At 27.0% G+C, this 19,621-nt stretch overlaps 1 protein-coding gene across 1 annotated transcript in view; it reads right to left on the reverse strand.

Moving 5' to 3' along the window:
• The window catches only part of LOC111625520, a 22,650-nt gene extending 3,030 nt beyond the window's left edge, over window positions 1-19,620 (reverse strand). The window contains exons 1-2 of the mRNA XM_023368680.1: window positions 18,348-19,620; window positions 7,675-7,840 (exon numbers count right to left, since the gene is read on the reverse strand). Coding sequence (XP_023224448.1) covers window positions 7,675-7,840; window positions 18,348-19,375 — 1,194 coding nt within the window. The 5' untranslated portion in view covers window positions 19,376-19,620. The remainder of the gene's footprint in view (window positions 1-7,674; window positions 7,841-18,347) is intronic.
• Window position 19,621: the final 1 nt, after the last annotated feature.

Here is a 19,621-nt window from a genome sequence, read left to right on the forward strand (position 1 = left end):
ATATATATAGCCAAGTACAGCATCTTAAATGCTGTACTTGGCTTCGTAGTAGACTATATTTATACTTAATTTTAACTTCAACGATTTTATTGCTAATTTGGATATATTTTTAAATTCGATACATTTAATTAGTTGAAACTTTGCCAAAATGATAAAATTTTTAGATTAAAAATATAGTAATATTTCACTTCTCAGTATAAAATGTTAATAAAACTTCTAAAATTTTTGTATCTTCACTCAGTTTATTTTTTCTCCAAAACCAGTATTTGTTTAAAGAAAACATTCTAAGGCTCTTCACCTTAGAAAATCCAACTTTGTCATGTAGCTGTATTTGTTAGATTTTTTTTAAAATAGACTATTGTTGTACTAGTAGAAAATTGATCTGTATAAAAAAAAAAAGGTAGAAATATATTATTTTAAAATCAGATAAAAAGCGTTGATATAATATAATTTAAGCCAATTTTTTAAAAAAATTATGATAAAAATCATCATATCCTCAAAGCAAATAAATAAATATAGGCCTATGTTACCTGCTAATTTTAAAACTATTAAAAATATAAAACTAGTTTTCATCATATTAAAGTGATGTAAATAATTTCTTTTTTAAGAAACCTAACTTTATATTTTATTAAACCCGTTCTAATTCAATTAAGGTTGTAGAATGATAAAGATATCAAATTAGAAAATGGTAATTAAAAATTTTTATTATCTATAATTAAGCTATCATAAAAATTTTTTATTTATTTATTATTAGGAAAAATTGAAGTTGTATATCTTTATTAAATGCGATATCGATCGTGTCACAGAGTAACAGTCAACACTTTCAGTAAATAGCGCATTGTAATCATTTTCCCGTAACCGAGTTAAATGTTGCGCCGGTTTCCTGCGTACAAAAAGTACTGTACATTAAAATATTTAGAAGCTAGATTATATATAACAATAGAAAATTAGTACAGACCACAAACCTAAGTAAATTCTATAAAATTTTAAAAAAAAAATTGGTTATATTTAAATATAAATACTTTATTGGAGAGTAAAAGATTGAGATTTCAAAAAATCTGATGCATAACATCCATAAAAGCAGAAAAAAAAACAGTAAAAAAGTCCTTACTTGTTTAAACAAAACGTAAAAAAACAGATGATATTTTTAAATAAACCATTATTAAATTTTTAAAAAATGGAAAAAACATTTATTTATTCAGTTTGCGTTATGTTTACAAGCAAACCTGTTTATATCATGTAAAATTTAGGAATAAAAAAAATAGGTAAACAAATAATCTACTGTAAATAAATCTATCAACAAAAAATTCGGAAGACGACGATTTTCTGTTTTCTCCACTTTGAAAAATGGCTCTAGTTTATTTTGTATGTGAATCAGTCATATCCGATGCTTTCGTCGATATTTTAAACAAGAGGACTTTAGTAGTAAAATATTGAAAAGCATTTCCTTCGTTATTATTTTTTTAAATAATCGTAGTCTCTTATATTTAATTAGTAAGAGAGGATAGGGGAAAAAATCAATAATGGATTTATCATCGTCTGTACTAAGTACAAATTACATTCTGTAATTTAATTTTAAACTTAAAAATCATTAACACTTCTCGTTCGAGTAAAAACCAAATGGCAAATTAAACATTTTTAAATTTAATTTACAGTTAAGTGTGAAAAATACGAGAAAATGAATTACTTCCTTTGAAAATCCACGGGATATTTAAGGAAAAAGGGTTTTTTTCCCCCTTCTTCAAAGGCTATTTTTATAAGAAAATCGATACATATAGAAGGAGAAAAAAACTGAAATGTTTGAAAATGCTTTTAAGATTATAACGTATTAAGATACCAAGATATTTGAATAATGATTATCTCATAAAAAGATGGAGAAAATTTCATATTTATTAATCTATTGTAAACTTAGAATCATCTAGTTCATAAAAATGTAAAGTTATGGTTGAAGTTCGTTGAGAATTTTATGCAAAATAGTTCCCAAAGGGAGGGATGCTCTATCACACACATATATATAAAGAATATAAATGACAGGTCGATATTTAAATATGCTTTATGAATGTTATACACGCACAAAATACACAGGCGTGCACACAAATAAAACTACTATTTGTAACGGAGAATGTAGAAATTAAGATATTAATAAGCACAAAGATCATTTAAAATGGATAAAGCAACTCACTATTATGAAAGAATCGTCGTATTTATGGAAATTTTAATAAGTTACAATGAAGCAATTTTTACTATTAAAAAATTATAATAAAGTAAACACTTAATATCGAAATTACACCCCTAATAAAGTATGATTATTCATACTCAAATTCAATATCATAAGAAATGATTTAAGTGTAAAAAAATTTAAATATTAAAATATAGAGAATATAACGCATTTTAAACACTGAAAATAAATAACGTTCAGTCAGACCAATACTGAAAAATTATATTTCTAAATAATATAGAATTTCGATATTTAGCCAATATTGATTCAATACTGTTGGGTTTTCAAACAAATATTGAAAAAAACATTTCATAAAATTTTATTAATAAAATTCCTCATTGTAATTCTTATAAGATATATGCTACAAGTGCAATATCTTACTGAATTTATTAGGATATTAATTTTAGTATTATTCAGTTTAAAAATTATCAACGTTTTATTAAATATTGATTTAAAATAATTACCTTGCATTTAGGACATCTTTGGGCGTTTAATTGACCTTGATTCATTTCTTTAGCCCAGCATTTAAGAAGGCGATCGCCTTTTTGGAATTGCTTGCAAGTCATTTCTGCATGCCAAGGGGCATGGCATTCGAAGCACCACTCCAGCTGACAGGCACGACATTGGATTCTGAGAAAATATTGATTTTTATCAATATATAAAATTTTCGAATCATTTTCAAATTATACATATCTTCATAATTATGGAGTAGATACATTATTTGGATTGATTTTAATCATCTACAATATATAAAACCATAATTTGAGAAAGATTTATAAAAATAAATTTTAATGCTTATATAAAAAGAACCTAGAATTTGGATGAACCTGATAATTGAGTAGACTATAATGTTCAATAGAGTCACTAATTCGGAGAGTATAAAAATCTATCATTAATTTCTCTTCCATTTTGAAATTATACTCCAATCTATGCAAAATTATAGAAGAAATAATAATATATAAAAAAGGGGAGAGATTTTTTTTATATTATGATATTTTGATTATTCTTTTTGACATTTCGAATATTCCTAAAAACTAAAAAATTACTTACTGTACATTTAAAAAAATTCAATTAAAATATTTGTATGTGTGAAACTTCAATTAGATTTCATTCCAAAATATCTACTTGTTTAACTCACCACTGTTTCATAATTTACACCCTTAAATTCTTTATGTACCAATCTTTTTTACTGTTTTTACAGCGATCAAGTCAATTAAAACCTTGAATTTTAATAATTTCTAAAAAATAATAATTAAAATTCAAGGTTGTAATAATAATAATAATTAAAAAATTATTGATTAAATTAAACTTTAATATCTATTTAATAGTCTGAGAGTTTAAAATAATTTAAAAAACTTATATATTTTTTTATAAACATTTTCTTTACATTTCGATGAAATCTAACGGCGACTTGATCACTGTAAAAACAATAAAAAAAATGGATACATTAAGAATTTAAGGGTGTAAATTATGAAACAGCGGTGAGTCAAACAAGTAGATATTTTGGGAGTAAGAATATATCGTGTAACGTCATCGACTCTAATGGCAATGTCGGAATTTAAAGCAGAATTATTAAAATTTACAGCTTAAATTAATATTTACGAGGGCATTAATTCTGGTCCGTAACGAGTTTCATAAACGTGACACGTCGAAAAGCAATTTTTATATCAGAATCGTAAAGTGGGAATACTTTAATTGAATTTCTTTACGGTTCCAGGTTCGTAAATTCGGAGTTGATCCATTTCATTTACTGAAATATTCATTAATCTACTTAATGTAAATTTCCAAAGGAGACAGCTGATTATTTACTGTTAACAAGTGGTTAAACTCTCTCCCCTAAATATAGAAGTAAGTAATTTGAATATCTCAATTTAATTATCTTCCAGTAGAAATAATAATTGATAAATTACTGATATTTTAATTGGCATTAATAAAAAACATTCTTGCTTGACGTAACGCTATTTGACCTTTCGTGCTGTCATGACGATAAGTGCATATAATCTCGTGAAATTCGCTTTCATCTCGTTTTATTCTATAGTTCCACAATTTGGTTGTCATAGGAACCTTAATGTCATAGCTTCAAAACAGGACAGAATAGGTGAGAAAAGAATTCTCTTGGGAACTATGCACTTAAATAAGACAAAAATAGACATAGGAGTCCACGGATTGACAACACGTTTTATCTTCTCTAATATTTTAATACATAGCAACTGTAGCGTTAACGTGAAAGTCGAGTGTCTATATGTTTTCTAATGAATAAATATATTACTTTTAAATATTATAAAAATACAAATTAGAAAGGAAATGCACTTAATACGTTTTAGGAAGTACAGGAAGAGTCGAGATGTTAAAAATTGATTAAAAAAACAAGGGAATAAAATTCAATTTTCAACCTCTTTTCCGTAGATAATTCTAATGATAATTTCGAGAATTTAATTAAACGATCTTCAAATTTTGTAGATTATATTCATTTCATTAAAGTTCGTATTCTTTACATTGAATGCAGCGTTGAATAAATCTATACATTTTCTTCCAACAGAATAAATTTTATTACAAGAGACACTGATATTTATCTCTATTACATGCTAATAAAAGGGAGAAAATGGACTAAATTGTCCAGTTCTTTCCAAAATGCTGATAAAAGAGTATCGTCGAGTGCAAAGCTGTCATTAAAATGAGATCAACTTAAAGCTACGAACGAAAAGTACATGATTTATATAATTCGATCTACAGAAATTCTAGTTCTGCCACCCATCCTTTCAGCATCGTTAGATAAAACTTTGAAGGGAATAATACACTGAAATATTGACAACTTGATAATCACTTTCGACCTTATTTCTAAATTCCAAACAATTTCTTTACATTATAATTAGTTGTCAACAATTACATAACATCAGAAATAAGAAATTTTACTATCATTTTCATTAATTACTTCTAATGCGTAGATCATTTAAATATAACTTCAGTAATGAAGTTCGTTAAACTGGAAAATTAGAATAGATGACTTTGCATGATATTTCTGTTCTAATAATGCTGAAAGTACAATTTATTAACTTAAATATTTATATAATATCAATAGCATAAAATTTCCCTAGTGATGTGTAATATATGATTATATAATATCTAAAATATTTTATAATTAATGAGAATATACCTACATATTCAGGACTATTTTTCTAAGTTTAATAGATAAATATATTTATTTCTGAGTACTGTATCATTAAATTTATTAAAATTATTCCAATTTATCCTTATAAACAATTTTATATTCGTTTCTCTGTGTTTACAGGATGAAACAAACACTAACCATATGTATATAAATACATACTAATTATATATTATGTCAATAAACATTTGAATAGTAACATATTCAAAATAGAAATTAACTTACAATAATAAATTTAGAAAAAAATTCTGCATTACGTACTATTTTTATATCTTAAAACTATATTAAAATAAATTATAATTATATATATATAGTTGCTATTCTAATTATAATGAATTATAATTAAAATAGTTTCTGTTGAGCATGTAATTAAATAGATGGAATAATAAATTTTCGAGGAGGAGAGGGAAAAAAATCTAAAAACACAAAATTAATTTTAAAAAACACAACGAGAAGTTGTTTTATATTTTAAATTTGGTCATTATAATTTTTCTAATTATTCAGGAAAATTTTAAACGATTGTAGGAAACTTCCGTAGTATTTTAATAGTCCCACGTAACAAATTATCTACTAGATGACCAATTTCTAATCTTCTAATTTCTAATCTTCTAATAAAGTACTAACATTAACTGCTATACATTAATGTATTTACTTCTCAAAGTGTAATTACAAATAATGAATATTTCAACAGTTACTTGCAAAATTTGACAGTTTTATTTATAACAGTAAATGAAACCCGGAAAATTATTATAAGAATTTAATTATTAATTAAAAATTTTCCCTAAAAATCATCATAAAAATCAACTTAAAAATTCCTTTCAGTTTATTACATAATTTAAAGTCTATGAATATTAAAGTTTAATCTTAAGAGAGAGAAAAAAATAGAAACTGATAATTATAAATGTATCTGCCACTATCGAAAAAAAAAAAAAATTCATATGGATAGGATGTAATTCAACCATATCAAAAATCAAGATATTGATTTTTAGTTATTAATAGTATCAACGTATTTTAATGAAGATAAATTTATTAANTATTGAAAAGCATTTCCTTCGTTATTATTTTTTTAAATAATCGTAGTCTCTTATATTTAATTAGTAAGAGAGGATAGGGGAAAAAATCAATAATGGATTTATCATCGTCTGTACTAAGTACAAATTACATTCTGTAATTTAATTTTAAACTTAAAAATCATTAACACTTCTCGTTCGAGTAAAAACCAAATGGCAAATTAAACATTTTTAAATTTAATTTACAGTTAAGTGTGAAAAATACGAGAAAATGAATTACTTCCTTTGAAAATCCACGGGATATTTAAGGAAAAAGGGTTTTTTTTTTTCTTTCTTCAAAAAGGCTATTTTTATAAGAAAATCGATACATATAGAAGGAGAAAAAAACTGAAATGTTTGAAAATGCTTTTAAGATTATAACGTATTAAGATACCAAGATATTTGAATAATGATTATCTCATAAAAAGATGGAGAAAATTTCATATTTATTAATCTATTGTAAACTTAGAATCATCTAGTTCATAAAAATGTAAAGTTATGGTTGAAGTTCGTTGAGAATTTTATGCAAAATAGTTCCCAAAGGGAGGGATGCTCTATCACACACATATATATATAAAGAATATAAATGACAGGTCGATATTTAAATATGCTTTATGAATGTTATACACGCACAAAATACACAGGCGTGCACACAAATAAAACTACTATTTGTAACGGAGAATGTAGAAATTAAGATATTAATAAGCACAAAGATCATTTAAAATGGATAAAGCAACTCACTATTATGAAAGAATCGTCGTATTTATGGAAATTTTAATAAGTTACAATGAAGCAATTTTTACTATTAAAAAATTATAATAAAGTAAACACTTAATATCGAAATTACACCCCTAATAAAGTATGATTATTCATACTCAAATTCAATATCATAAGAAATGATTTAAGTGTAAAAAAATTTAAATATTAAAATATAGAGAATATAACGCATTTTAAACACTGAAAATAAATAACGTTCAGTCAGACCAATACTGAAAAATTATATTTCTAAATAATATAGAATTTCGATATTTAGCCAATATTGATTCAATACTGTTGGGTTTTCAAACAAATATTGAAAAAAACATTTCATAAAATTTTATTAATAAAATTCCTCATTGTAATTCTTATAAGATATATGCTACAAGTGCAATATCTTACTGAATTTATTAGGATATTAATTTTAGTATTATTCAGTTTAAAAATTATCAACGTTTTATTAAATATTGATTTAAAATAATTACCTTGCATTTAGGACATCTTTGGGCGTTTAATTGACCTTGATTCATTTCTTTAGCCCAGCATTTAAGAAGGCGATCGCCTTTTTGGAATTGCTTGCAAGTCATTTCTGCATGCCAAGGGGCATGGCATTCGAAGCACCACTCCAGCTGACAGGCACGACATTGGATTCTGAGAAAATATTGATTTTTATCAATATATAAAATTTTCGAATCATTTTCAAATTATACATATCTTCATAATTATGGAGTAGATACATTATTTGGATTGATTTTAATCATCTACAATATATAAAACCATAATTTGAGAAAGATTTATAAAAATAAATTTTAATGCTTATATAAAAAGAACCTAGAATTTGGATGAACCTGATAATTGAGTAGACTATAATGTTCAATAGAGTCACTAATTCGGAGAGTATAAAAATCTATCATTAATTTCTCTTCCATTTTGAAATTATACTCCAATCTATGCAAAATTATAGAAGAAATAATAATATATAAAAAAGGGGAGAGATTTTTTTTATATTATGATATTTTGATTATTCTTTTTGACATTTCGAATATTCCTAAAAACTAAAAAATTACTTACTGTACATTTAAAAAAATTCAATTAAAATATTTGTATGTGTGAAACTTCAATTAGATTTCATTCCAAAATATCTACTTGTTTAACTCACCACTGTTTCATAATTTACACCCTTAAATTCTTTATGTACCAATCTTTTTTACTGTTTTTACAGCGATCAAGTCAATTAAAACCTTGAATTTTAATAATTTCTAAAAAATAATAATTAAAATTCAAGGTTGTAATAATAATAATAATTAAAAAATTATTGATTAAATTAAACTTTAATATCTATTTAATAGTCTGAGAGTTTAAAATAATTTAAAAAACTTATATATTTTTTTATAAACATTTTCTTTACATTTCGATGAAATCTAACGGCGACTTGATCACTGTAAAAACAATAAAAAAAATGGATACATTAAGAATTTAAGGGTGTAAATTATGAAACAGCGGTGAGTCAAACAAGTAGATATTTTGGGAGTAAGAATATATCGTGTAACGTCATCGACTCTAATGGCAATGTCGGAATTTAAAGCAGAATTATTAAAATTTACAGCTTAAATTAATATTTACGAGGGCATTAATTCTGGTCCGTAACGAGTTTCATAAACGTGACACGTCGAAAAGCAATTTTTATATCAGAATCGTAAAGTGGGAATACTTTAATTGAATTTCTTTACGGTTCCAGGTTCGTAAATTCGGAGTTGATCCATTTCATTAGCTGAAATATTNATTGAAATTCCACAGGCATAAACATTTTATGGGACAACAATTTAAAAGAACGATAATATAGAACTTAACAAAATAGAAAAATTAAATCTTAATTATACTGAAAATAAAAGTATGAAAAAAGAAGAATAGAAAGAGAGGACAAACATTTTTTTGGTAGAGATTAGCTTTTATAACTGAATTGATTCTTATTACAGAAATTGCATTTAGCCCTAAGTATAATTCAATTAATTAAAATATCTATAACCGTAAAACAGATAAATAGTAAGGGCTTATCACACCAATGATAATGGTCACAAATGCTCAAGAATCAAAGTAAAAACATTTAATAAAACAAAAAGGGGTGCACAATAAGATAATTACATAAGTATAAAAACTGTAAAAATCCAAAATTCATTTCAGACTATTTTCCAATAGAAAGATAGTCCCTCGTCAGTTGGTATTAACGAGAGGTCTTAGTATACTTAAAAATTATACAAAGTGAAAAAAAATTAAATTTAAAATTAAACTTAAAACTATGCCTAAAGCTATACAATATAAAGATGAAAACATTGCCATGACTGTAAAGGATGAAATACATAAAATTAACAATGACATCTGCTGCATCATATGTTGTCACCACTTGTGCTCCAGATGTGTAAGGTAACACACCTCTTTTGTAACCGCTCCCTGCATCTTGTAGAAATGTCTGAACCTGCAACTCTGTTGTCCTACTGTTTTTTATATATATATATAATTTAAACTGTATAACATTAGTTCATAACTGTTAACCAATATTTTGGCTAACTCATAACTATTTTTGTATCAGCATCCTGTTTGTCACATTACCATGCAACATTAGGAAGAAATATTACTCCTGTCTACATTGATAATGCTTACTGCTCATACAGTCGTGGCAATGTTTTCATCTTTATATTGTATAGCTTTAGGCATAGTTTAAGTTTAATTTTAAATTTAATTTTTTTTCACCTTGTGTAATTTTTAAGTATACTAAGACTTCTCGTTAATACCAACTGATGAGGGACTATGTTTCTATTGGAAAATAGTCCAAAATGCATTTTCGATTTTTATGGTTTTTATACTTATGTAATCATCTTATTGTACACCCCTTTTTGTTTTATTAAATGTTTTTACTTTGATTCTTGAGCGTTTGTGACCATTATCATTGGTGTGATAAGCCTTTACTATTATCTGTCTTACAGTTACAGATATTTTAATTAATTGAATTGATTCTATTTGATTTCTTGCTTTTTAAAGATTTACGGGGACAATATTGAAAATTGTAGTATTTGAAGATAAAAATAGTTTTATTTTAAGAAGTTAGTAANTAAGTAAGGGTCCAATCTTTATTTATTTCGAAATTATAAGTAGAAAACCAAAACAGCAACGAGCAGTTACCTTCATTTATATACATAAAATGAGAAAAACGCTTCACGACTCTTCACCCGGCATTAAAAAGGCCTAATCGTGTCAATTATAGATTTGCCCAGGCCCATAATGGGGGTAGAGGGAAAGGACCTTACATGTCCGTCAAATGATAAACAATGGAATGAAGAATCAAAATGGTTAAGTGGAAAGAAAAAAAACCTATCATACAACTAATAGAAACGACTAATACCTGCATCCAGGTGACGTCAATGGTATATAGATAGCTTAGATATAAAAAAAAATAATATATTCTTATACAATCTAAAAATAAAATTTAATATATTACTTCAAGGATATTATTTTATTATTTATCAATTTTATATTCATATCAAAAGTAGTTTGAAAGTAAACAATATCTTTGGTTGAAAACTGGTTTTTCATTGTTTTATCTGCCCGGAAAAAATTTAAACCACTGTACCAAAATTTTTTTTTTCAAGATATAGTTAAATAAAAAAAACTTTATATCATTTTCTAGTGTTTAATAAGCAAGCTGTTTAATTAATGGCAATATCAAAATTTTATAAACGTGCATTTGTAGGTGTTTAGAGTATAGAATAATTTAATATTTATGGAAAAAAGTCTATTATATGATAAGCGTGAAAGTAAAATATTTGTTCTAATTACTATTTCCATAGAAAAACGCTTACACAGAAATCAATATATATTAATTCTTTTAATATATAAGGAGGCCCGGAAGTAGGTTAAAGTATTTCTCGGTTAACCGATTTTTGGGCTACCCCACATACATTTATTAAACTGTATTTAAAAACAGTGATGAGAATAATTTCAAATCGAATCAACAGAAAAATATTTAATAGTATATTACACAAGAACGCAATGGTGTAGATTTGATGAAGTAAGATATATAGTATATACATACCATTGCGCTCTTGTGTAATGATTTAAGATTTATGGAAGACAAATTTACATGATGAAAAGATATAGTTTATTCGATACATTAGCTTTTCATTAAGTAATAAAATAAAAATTAACTGCTAGAAATGATATACCGTATACATCAATACATAAAGACAAGCTACTTCAAATACAACGCTAAAATCTTTTACTCCAATGAGTGAAATATATATTTCTATTGTTTGAATAACTTAACATCCTCCACGAAAAAATTTTAAATATGATAATTTCAATATTCAACTAGAAAAGTAGAAGTGCTTTGTTTAAAATTAGTATTTTTTTTAGAAGTAATTAAGCATAGCCATATACAGTATCTCTTCCTAAAGACGAGAATTCCAAAGTCGTTATTAATTTTAAAAAATTCGTTGTATCTAATATGTTTTTTGTGAAATTTTCGCGTTACTATTATATAAAAAGGAATTCATTTTGTAGAGTAAAGCAACAACGTTCTCGCAACTAAATAAATTCGATTTTTATACGTTTTGGGCTGTATCCTTTCTAATAAAATAAATATAAACGAGTCAATATCAATTTCTATTCAATTTATTTCTTTCGAAACTTTAAAGAGCCGACAACGAATACGATCTACGGAAATAAATTATAGCCAGCCAGCAACATAATCTGACTGCCAATACTGTATATATAATTTATAAACTAAATTTTCGAAAATTAAATGAAAATTTTAAGTAGAAAAAACGAATAACAGTACTAGCAATTATTTATTGTGACATCATCATAATGCCGGACTGCAATTCTTAATCGTATTTTTAATTTATTTAATTTAATATATATGCTCTCCACCAAATTAGTACCGGCTTGCCCCTGTACTGTACATCACACTTTTCCTTTAACAATAGTCGTGCCGGTTATCTATATAGCACCTCCAGGAGAAAATTTGTGAATTGAAATAATATAACTTTCGGTTTTCATATGAAGTTCGTATATTGTTAATTGTGGCCTCCTATCCCTAAGGTTTCCATATCTGGTTTCGTGTTTCATCTAACTCCGTTCTCGAGATTAAGGAACGGTGGACAATAGTTAAAATTTATAGGTCTACAATTTTTTCAAATTGTATCGTATACATTTTACTATATTTTGATGTAATTTTAAAAGATATTGCCAATTATCTTTAACATTATCTTTAACATTAAAGATTTTTAATAGTATAAAATCAGCAACTTAATTTTTATTTTTAGAAAACTTAAAATAAAAAAAGACTTAAAAATCAAACAAAAAATTCTATTAAAAATGACAGAACTTATGACTAAACAAGAAAATAATTCACTCGCATAAAAATGGAACGATATTAATGTCATACCATAATTAAATGAAGTCGATATTAAAATAGTTCGAACGTTTCATAACGAGTTTGCCTCTGACATACATCAGACTCATTTAGCTACCATTACATTATCTCCATAACATTCTTCATTTTTAACTGCATTGAAGCAGGGCATTGTGTAAACAATACTTCAACCACTTTATATAATACTAAAAAAATTTTTTTTCTGTATTGTTAATTTAAGAAAAACGGTAAAGATATATTCTATAGTGACATTTAATTTGATAAACTTTTCACAACAAACTTGTGTAAGGCAGATTAAAGATCATTCACTCCCTATTATGAAGAATGGACTTTGCCACGTGACGTCAACTTTTCTCCAACCGATACAACCATGAACATCTGTAATCGATACACTGTCAAGAAAATTTAATCACTCACCTTAGAATAATTCAAAATTAAGTATATAAAAAGGTATATATACGTGGTACCTTACTTCACACGGTTTTCAACACTCCATTTACGCTATTAATCTTTCAATATACCGAAAATTTTCAGTCTCATTCATAAAATTATTCATGAGATTTCTCTTTATACCCGCGAGTAAATCGAAAACATTTTAAAAATTGATAAACATCTTTTAGTTTTGTTTTTTATATTTCTCCAAACAATCAATAGCGTTGATGCTTACACAAGCCTACACAGAAAACGTTTACCAAAGGATATTTTTCGGCAGAATAATCTCCTAATTTGCAAGACATTCAAGTTTTGTTAAGTCTTCGCCAAATGAAAAATATATTTAATATACAAATGAGATTTTCTTCCTACATACAAATGATGAATAATAAATGTGGGATGCTATTTATATTATAATTTCGTTTAGATACGTTTTATTTTAATAGATACCAACTAATTATCTTGTAAATGACGATAGGATAAACAATAGATTATTTACCATATATTTACAAAGACAATTCTATATCTGTATTAAATTTGGCATCTTTGATCTGCTTATCTGAATACATTCAAAATAATCTCGAGTTGAATCGAAAAAAATAGCAATTAAGCTTCTTTTAATCATTAAAAAAGTCATAAAATGTGATAAAGATCCAAATATATATATTTGTTTATAAATTATTTTTTTTGAAAGGAAATGGCATGAAGATTTACTAATGAGTTAATGAATCATTTATTTTATGACCAATCTTTTATTACGGTTTTAAAGACGTAAAAATACATAATTAAAAGCTAATGATTGTTCTTTTTTAAAAAGAAATTCTGAATAGAAAATTCTACCCCGTATATAGAATTACAGTATTAATTAGAGGAGTAATTTATAATAGTCTAGTTTAAATAATCGAAAGTGGAACGTGTTTATGGATTTACAACGCCATTTTTCAAATCCATTTTTCGTAACGTACAATTAGAAAGTGAATGAAATAATTTGCAGAAAGCATTTTGACAAATCATTTTTTTAAATTGCAAATTACATGAAATTAGTCCTACTAAAAATGGAAAATAAAATGCCAATTTTCTAAGAAACAGTTTGAAATATTTAAGACACTTTAGAACAGGTTTATACAGAAGTATTATGGATTTTGATTTAAATTTTTTTAGCATAAATTAGTTCTCATATAAAAAAATAATTATAATTTTCAATAATAATGTTTGTTTAACTAATAATCATACACGAAAATACCCGAAAGAATGTCTGTATACGTCAAATAGTGTACCTCGTATAGCTTTCTTTCACTCAAAACCATTGAGTAAATATGTACTATAATCTAATAACAAAGTTATAGACCATAATTACACATAATACACATCATAACTATAATATTAAAATAGATCTAATCGAGTTTAGAGCGGAGGAAAAAAATTCCAACTTAATCACTTTCGCACGACGAATAAAATGAAGTTAAATGGAGAATTTAATATAAAAACTAGGAAGAAATATTTAAAACCATAAATAATTTAATTAATTACAGTTATATAACATTTCTTAACAAGGTTCGGCAGTAAATATATTAAAAAATGTGTCTAATTATACTAGATAAATTTAAATAAATAGATAATTAAACAGAGACGGCGCAACAAGAAGCCATTTTTTTTTTTAGTCGTCCATTGCTTGAAAATTAACGTAGCATTACAAATTCAATGTAATTTATACTTGAATAAATGAAGTGAATTTTGTAGTACAAGGGAAGGGTTTCATTTACAGAAATTTCATTAAAGATGAAACAGGATGGAAAAGAGGACTTAGCGAGTCTACAGAGTTTAGCAAACAATGTGACGGATGTTATAATCTAACGCATTTCATCCACTCAACTTTACGTTGCTTGGCAAGTTTTTTTTAATAAAAGGGATATGAGTCTTAAGGGAGCACTGTTTACCTTGCACTTTTTGCATTCTGTTCATCTTTTAAAAGATGGCGAAACATCTGTCCTCTCTTCTGTGGGAACTAAAATCATGCAGCATTAAAAATCAACTTTTAATGAATCCTAGCATATTTTAAATTATTATTTATATGTATTTATATATCTAAAAAAATTATATTTACTATTCTATACTTAGCTATATTATATGCCCCAGTTATTGAGTTTTCTATAGAATAATAAACTATTGTTATAATTATGAACATTTTAAAATTACTATTTGAAGCAGTACACAGAAACTTTAAAAAACTGAAGAAAAATTGATTTTTTTTCCAACACTTTTTTCAGTGTTTATCCATCCTAGACAGCAGCGATTGGACACCAAAAAGTAGTATTTTTTCGTTTTTAATTATTTAAATCAAGAAAAGTATAAGTTTAAATAAGGCTCACTTATCTTCAAATTTTATTTTATTCGTACTTAGTAGATAAGGAAGTAAACTAGTTTTAGTTTTAAAAAAATCAATTTTATTATTAGCTTGAAAAATACTTATGAAGCCATAATTTTTTTCCAAATTATATTACAAAAGAGTTCAACTATTTGTCAATGAGAACAATACAAATGCCTTAAATCCTCTGAGCCTGTACTGTTATCATTGATTTTGGTATAAATTCAGTGAAATTTTCACTAATACTGTATATTCTACAAATTAAAGAATTAAATAATGATTAATATTTTGATTATAAACAAAAATTATATATTTCTTTGGCTATTTGGAATCCCGTCGCTTATACTTCGTGATTGTAAAAAACGAAGATGTCGATTTATTCACGTTATTCCCATCGGTGGCATCGTGATGGGAGTGCACCTTGGTAATTTGCAATCGGTCACGCAATTCTGTCACGTACCAGACTTAACATACACGCAAATCAGAAGTCTTTTGTGTACATCGTGTTAAAAATGGTTCAATATTTATATAATTTATAAAAATCAATCTATTAAAGATTAGAACTTTCGAAGAAATAATTAGATCATACCTGAACAATAACAGAGTAATTTTTCAATAACGTAATAAACTATAATTTATCTAAAATTTATAAATAGGCCTATACGTGTGAAATATATTTAAATAAATGGTGTAACTTCCTATCTACATTAAACAATAGTCTACATGTAGATATGTCGTGCTATATATTTCATAACAAAAAAAACTATCAATTCATCAGCGTAATTTTTGTACTAGATAAAGAAAGCATCGTTTAATCACTTCATTGGAGTGTTAGTCACTAACTGGGGTGTGGTCTTTAAGGCATCTCCTATTGAATTAATTAAACTTGCCGCAAAATGACGTCATATACGTGGCACCGGGGCATCAATTCTAATAAACGAAGCGGAAGAGGATTACAATTAAAAAAAATTCAATGTCAAATTCAAACGATTCACGCCTTATCTTTATAACTAGAATAAATCCGAGGAAATAAAAATGCGAGTAACCTAGCTTATCTTTCACTGCCAAACTGAATTCATTCATATATTTACCAGAATCTTTATTCTCTGATGCAATGTCGATGATGGAAGAGAATTAACTATTGAATATCGCACTGATGTACGAGTAAACTAATGCTACTAGAGTCAAAGTTAAACTGTCTATTAAAGAATTCTTCATTTAAAAAAAAATTACACCTAGAAATATATAAATCGGCTCGATACTTTGAAGTACATATTGCAAAAATCGCCAAAAATCAGGGACAAACTTCAGCAAATTTCTCATTTGTTACGAACGTCGAAGAAAGAAATCGTTGCCAGTTAACTCTGAAGCATCTGTTATTGACATATTCGTTAGTTTGCGAAATGACAATGAAAAAGGAGATCATCAATAATGTATTATGGGAAAAAATTTTCACTTAAAGAAAAAAAAAGTAGGCTATAGAGAAAATAGAAAGTTACAGGTACATTACAGGTACATTTAAGTAAATTCATTCTTAAATTTTTTCAACCAATTTAATGGCGGCGATAACAAAAGACTATTTGATTTTCGTTCAACTAGAATAATGCAATTTTTTAATAAAATTATTAATCTCTTTTAAATCAAATACTTAAAGTTACTTACTGTCAATTTTTTAAATTATTTATACTTAATGACAAACCGATAATTATAAGATTAGCTAATTTTTTATCATCTAAGGCAAAGGTGTTTATGAAAGAGGGGAAAAAAGATACCGAATTACTCTGCCCAATAATTAGTCATCGCATTACTAAACCGATAAGATTAATCATTCGATCTTTAAGGAAAATCAGATTACTAAACTGAAATTCCTCTACAGTCAACAAGATCTTTGTTTATATCCTATGTTTACATCTCTAAGAATTAATCTAGCTTATCTAAAATACAAGCAAACACTTTCTAGAATAATAAAATAATAGAATAAGAAAAAAAACAAAACTTTTACATTTTACATTTCTTTTTTTTTATGGATGAAAACGGATAAAGCATTATATATTATAGTTATTGGATCAGTCGTTATCTGTTAGATTACCAGACACGACCGAGCAACATAGAATTATATGACAGCTAACTATCATAATACCAGCAGAATCCATTGAAAAGTACCTTAACAAGGGAAAATAAAACCAAAATTAATAACCTAAAAGTTAGAAAATCCGAAGTAAAAATCATTGACGTCGATTTTCTTCGTATGAATTATCTACTAAAAAAATTTTTTTTTAAAGTTTTTACAGTTAGAATATAATCTATAATGGATGGCGATTTTTCAAACTTTATGATGTTCTTACGTCTAAAAAAGGATAGTCGTAAACGACCCCGACGTATTCGATTTTTATTATTGTTCGAATTACGATCGATAATAAAAATGCGCGCTATATTTTTACAAATTTAATTTTTTAAATAAAAATTGTTAATTATATAAAGAATTTTCTACCCGTAAATTTCTACCCGAATTTTCGCTTTTGTTTTGTCTGTAATAGTTAAAAATCTGTAATGTTTTTCCAAAGTTTGGCCAAATTATGTTATGAATGTTTCATTGTTACACATCATACTCTGATAGATTATTTTAGAGAATTGTTAATGGGAAAAAATTTCAAAATATAGAATGTATTTTGTCCGGCATCACCGTTTAAATCTTTCAAGATTCTAATAATAGTTTCAAATAGAATAGCAACAAAACACCAAGGAATAATTCTGGATTAGTTCCAATCTCTGACTGACCGCTGCCAAAATCTTGGGAGGAAAAGAAAAAGAGTATATATATAAAAGTGTTTTTTTCAAGAAAATTAAACTTCATAATTACCATTATATAATCTTAACATGGCAAGAATTTACTTTAAAATTCAAATATACATTTAAAAAAATTTATGCCTCACCTTGTAGCTGGAAGTTGTTTCCTGTTTTTTGTATCACGCACGTTGGCTCTGGTCACATGACTGCATCTGGGGCACGTTTTCGTGAACTTGTTAATATTAGCAGATGCCAATAGTTTATAGAAAGTTTCTTTGGTTCCATTATGCAATCTTGCTGATATTTCGTCCCGATGAACGTAACTATGGCAGGTGGGATTACAGCATTCGATCTGAATAATACCCTGTTCCACTTTGCTGGTATAATATTGTTGTAAACAACTGTTACAAGCGGGATATTGACAGCAATGGCGACAATACAACCATTTCATTTCCAAGCATATACCACACTCTTTAAAATTCCATTCTCCTACGGGATAATGCGGACTAGACTCTTTATTCGACCAATTAGTATTGGGCAGAAGACCTAATATATCTAACAATTCGTTTTCGTTATGCCATTCTCCCATTTCACGATTTTCTAGCAGTCTCTCTAGTAGAGTACGCATCTCCGATAGCTCTCTGAGTAATAATTCATCTGGAAATGGAATTTCGTAGTCATCTAGTAGCTCCGAACGTACATGAATGTTCCAGGAAGAGTATCTGTAGTTGTTTCTATTATTCTGAATGGAAGAAGGGCTCGATTTGAATATGGATCTAATTGGACTTTGACCTCCGTCCGAGATCCTATCGTAAGTATTCGATGAGGATTCGTCCGTCAGATTTGTAGCGTAACGTTCTGGATCGGAATCGGGATGGTTACGCCCCAACTGTGGTCCTTCGGGTCCGAAAGATAACACGAAACATTCTAGTAGAAAGCGAAGGTGGTTCATATCTAGACTATTTGCTTGAACGTCGTTCAATTCGGACGGTACATTCTTCTTTTTTCCACACATTCCATCCGTTCTGATCACGATCTTACCACACTTACGCAGTTTTTGACATCTCTCGTTACTTTTCCCGGCAGATATATTGCTGCACGACTCTACGGCAGAAGCGTCACAGTCGGTGTCAACATCTATGTAGCAGATGTCAGAAGCCACTGGCATTCGCATTCTGCTGCTTCTCTAAATAAAACTGCTATGATGCTAAACTACAGGTGAATTCTTATATACTCCCTATTCTTATACCTTTATAAACATTATCTATTTAACTTTCTGGCTCTTTTTACATGCTACATGCATTACCTGATCTGTCATACATCTCTTTTTGGAAGTGGCAGGACGTATAAACAAAAAAATAACCAGCTTTCCCTCATAAACTCCTCCCGTTCGACGGCAGCTTCTCCCTCACCCTCTCGA

This window comes from Centruroides sculpturatus, unplaced genomic scaffold, assembly GCF_000671375.1.
Source record: "Centruroides sculpturatus isolate CEXI.00-Female unplaced genomic scaffold, Cexi_2.0 scaffold105, whole genome shotgun sequence".
NCBI classification, from domain to species: Eukaryota; Metazoa; Arthropoda; class Arachnida; order Scorpiones; family Buthidae; genus Centruroides; species Centruroides sculpturatus.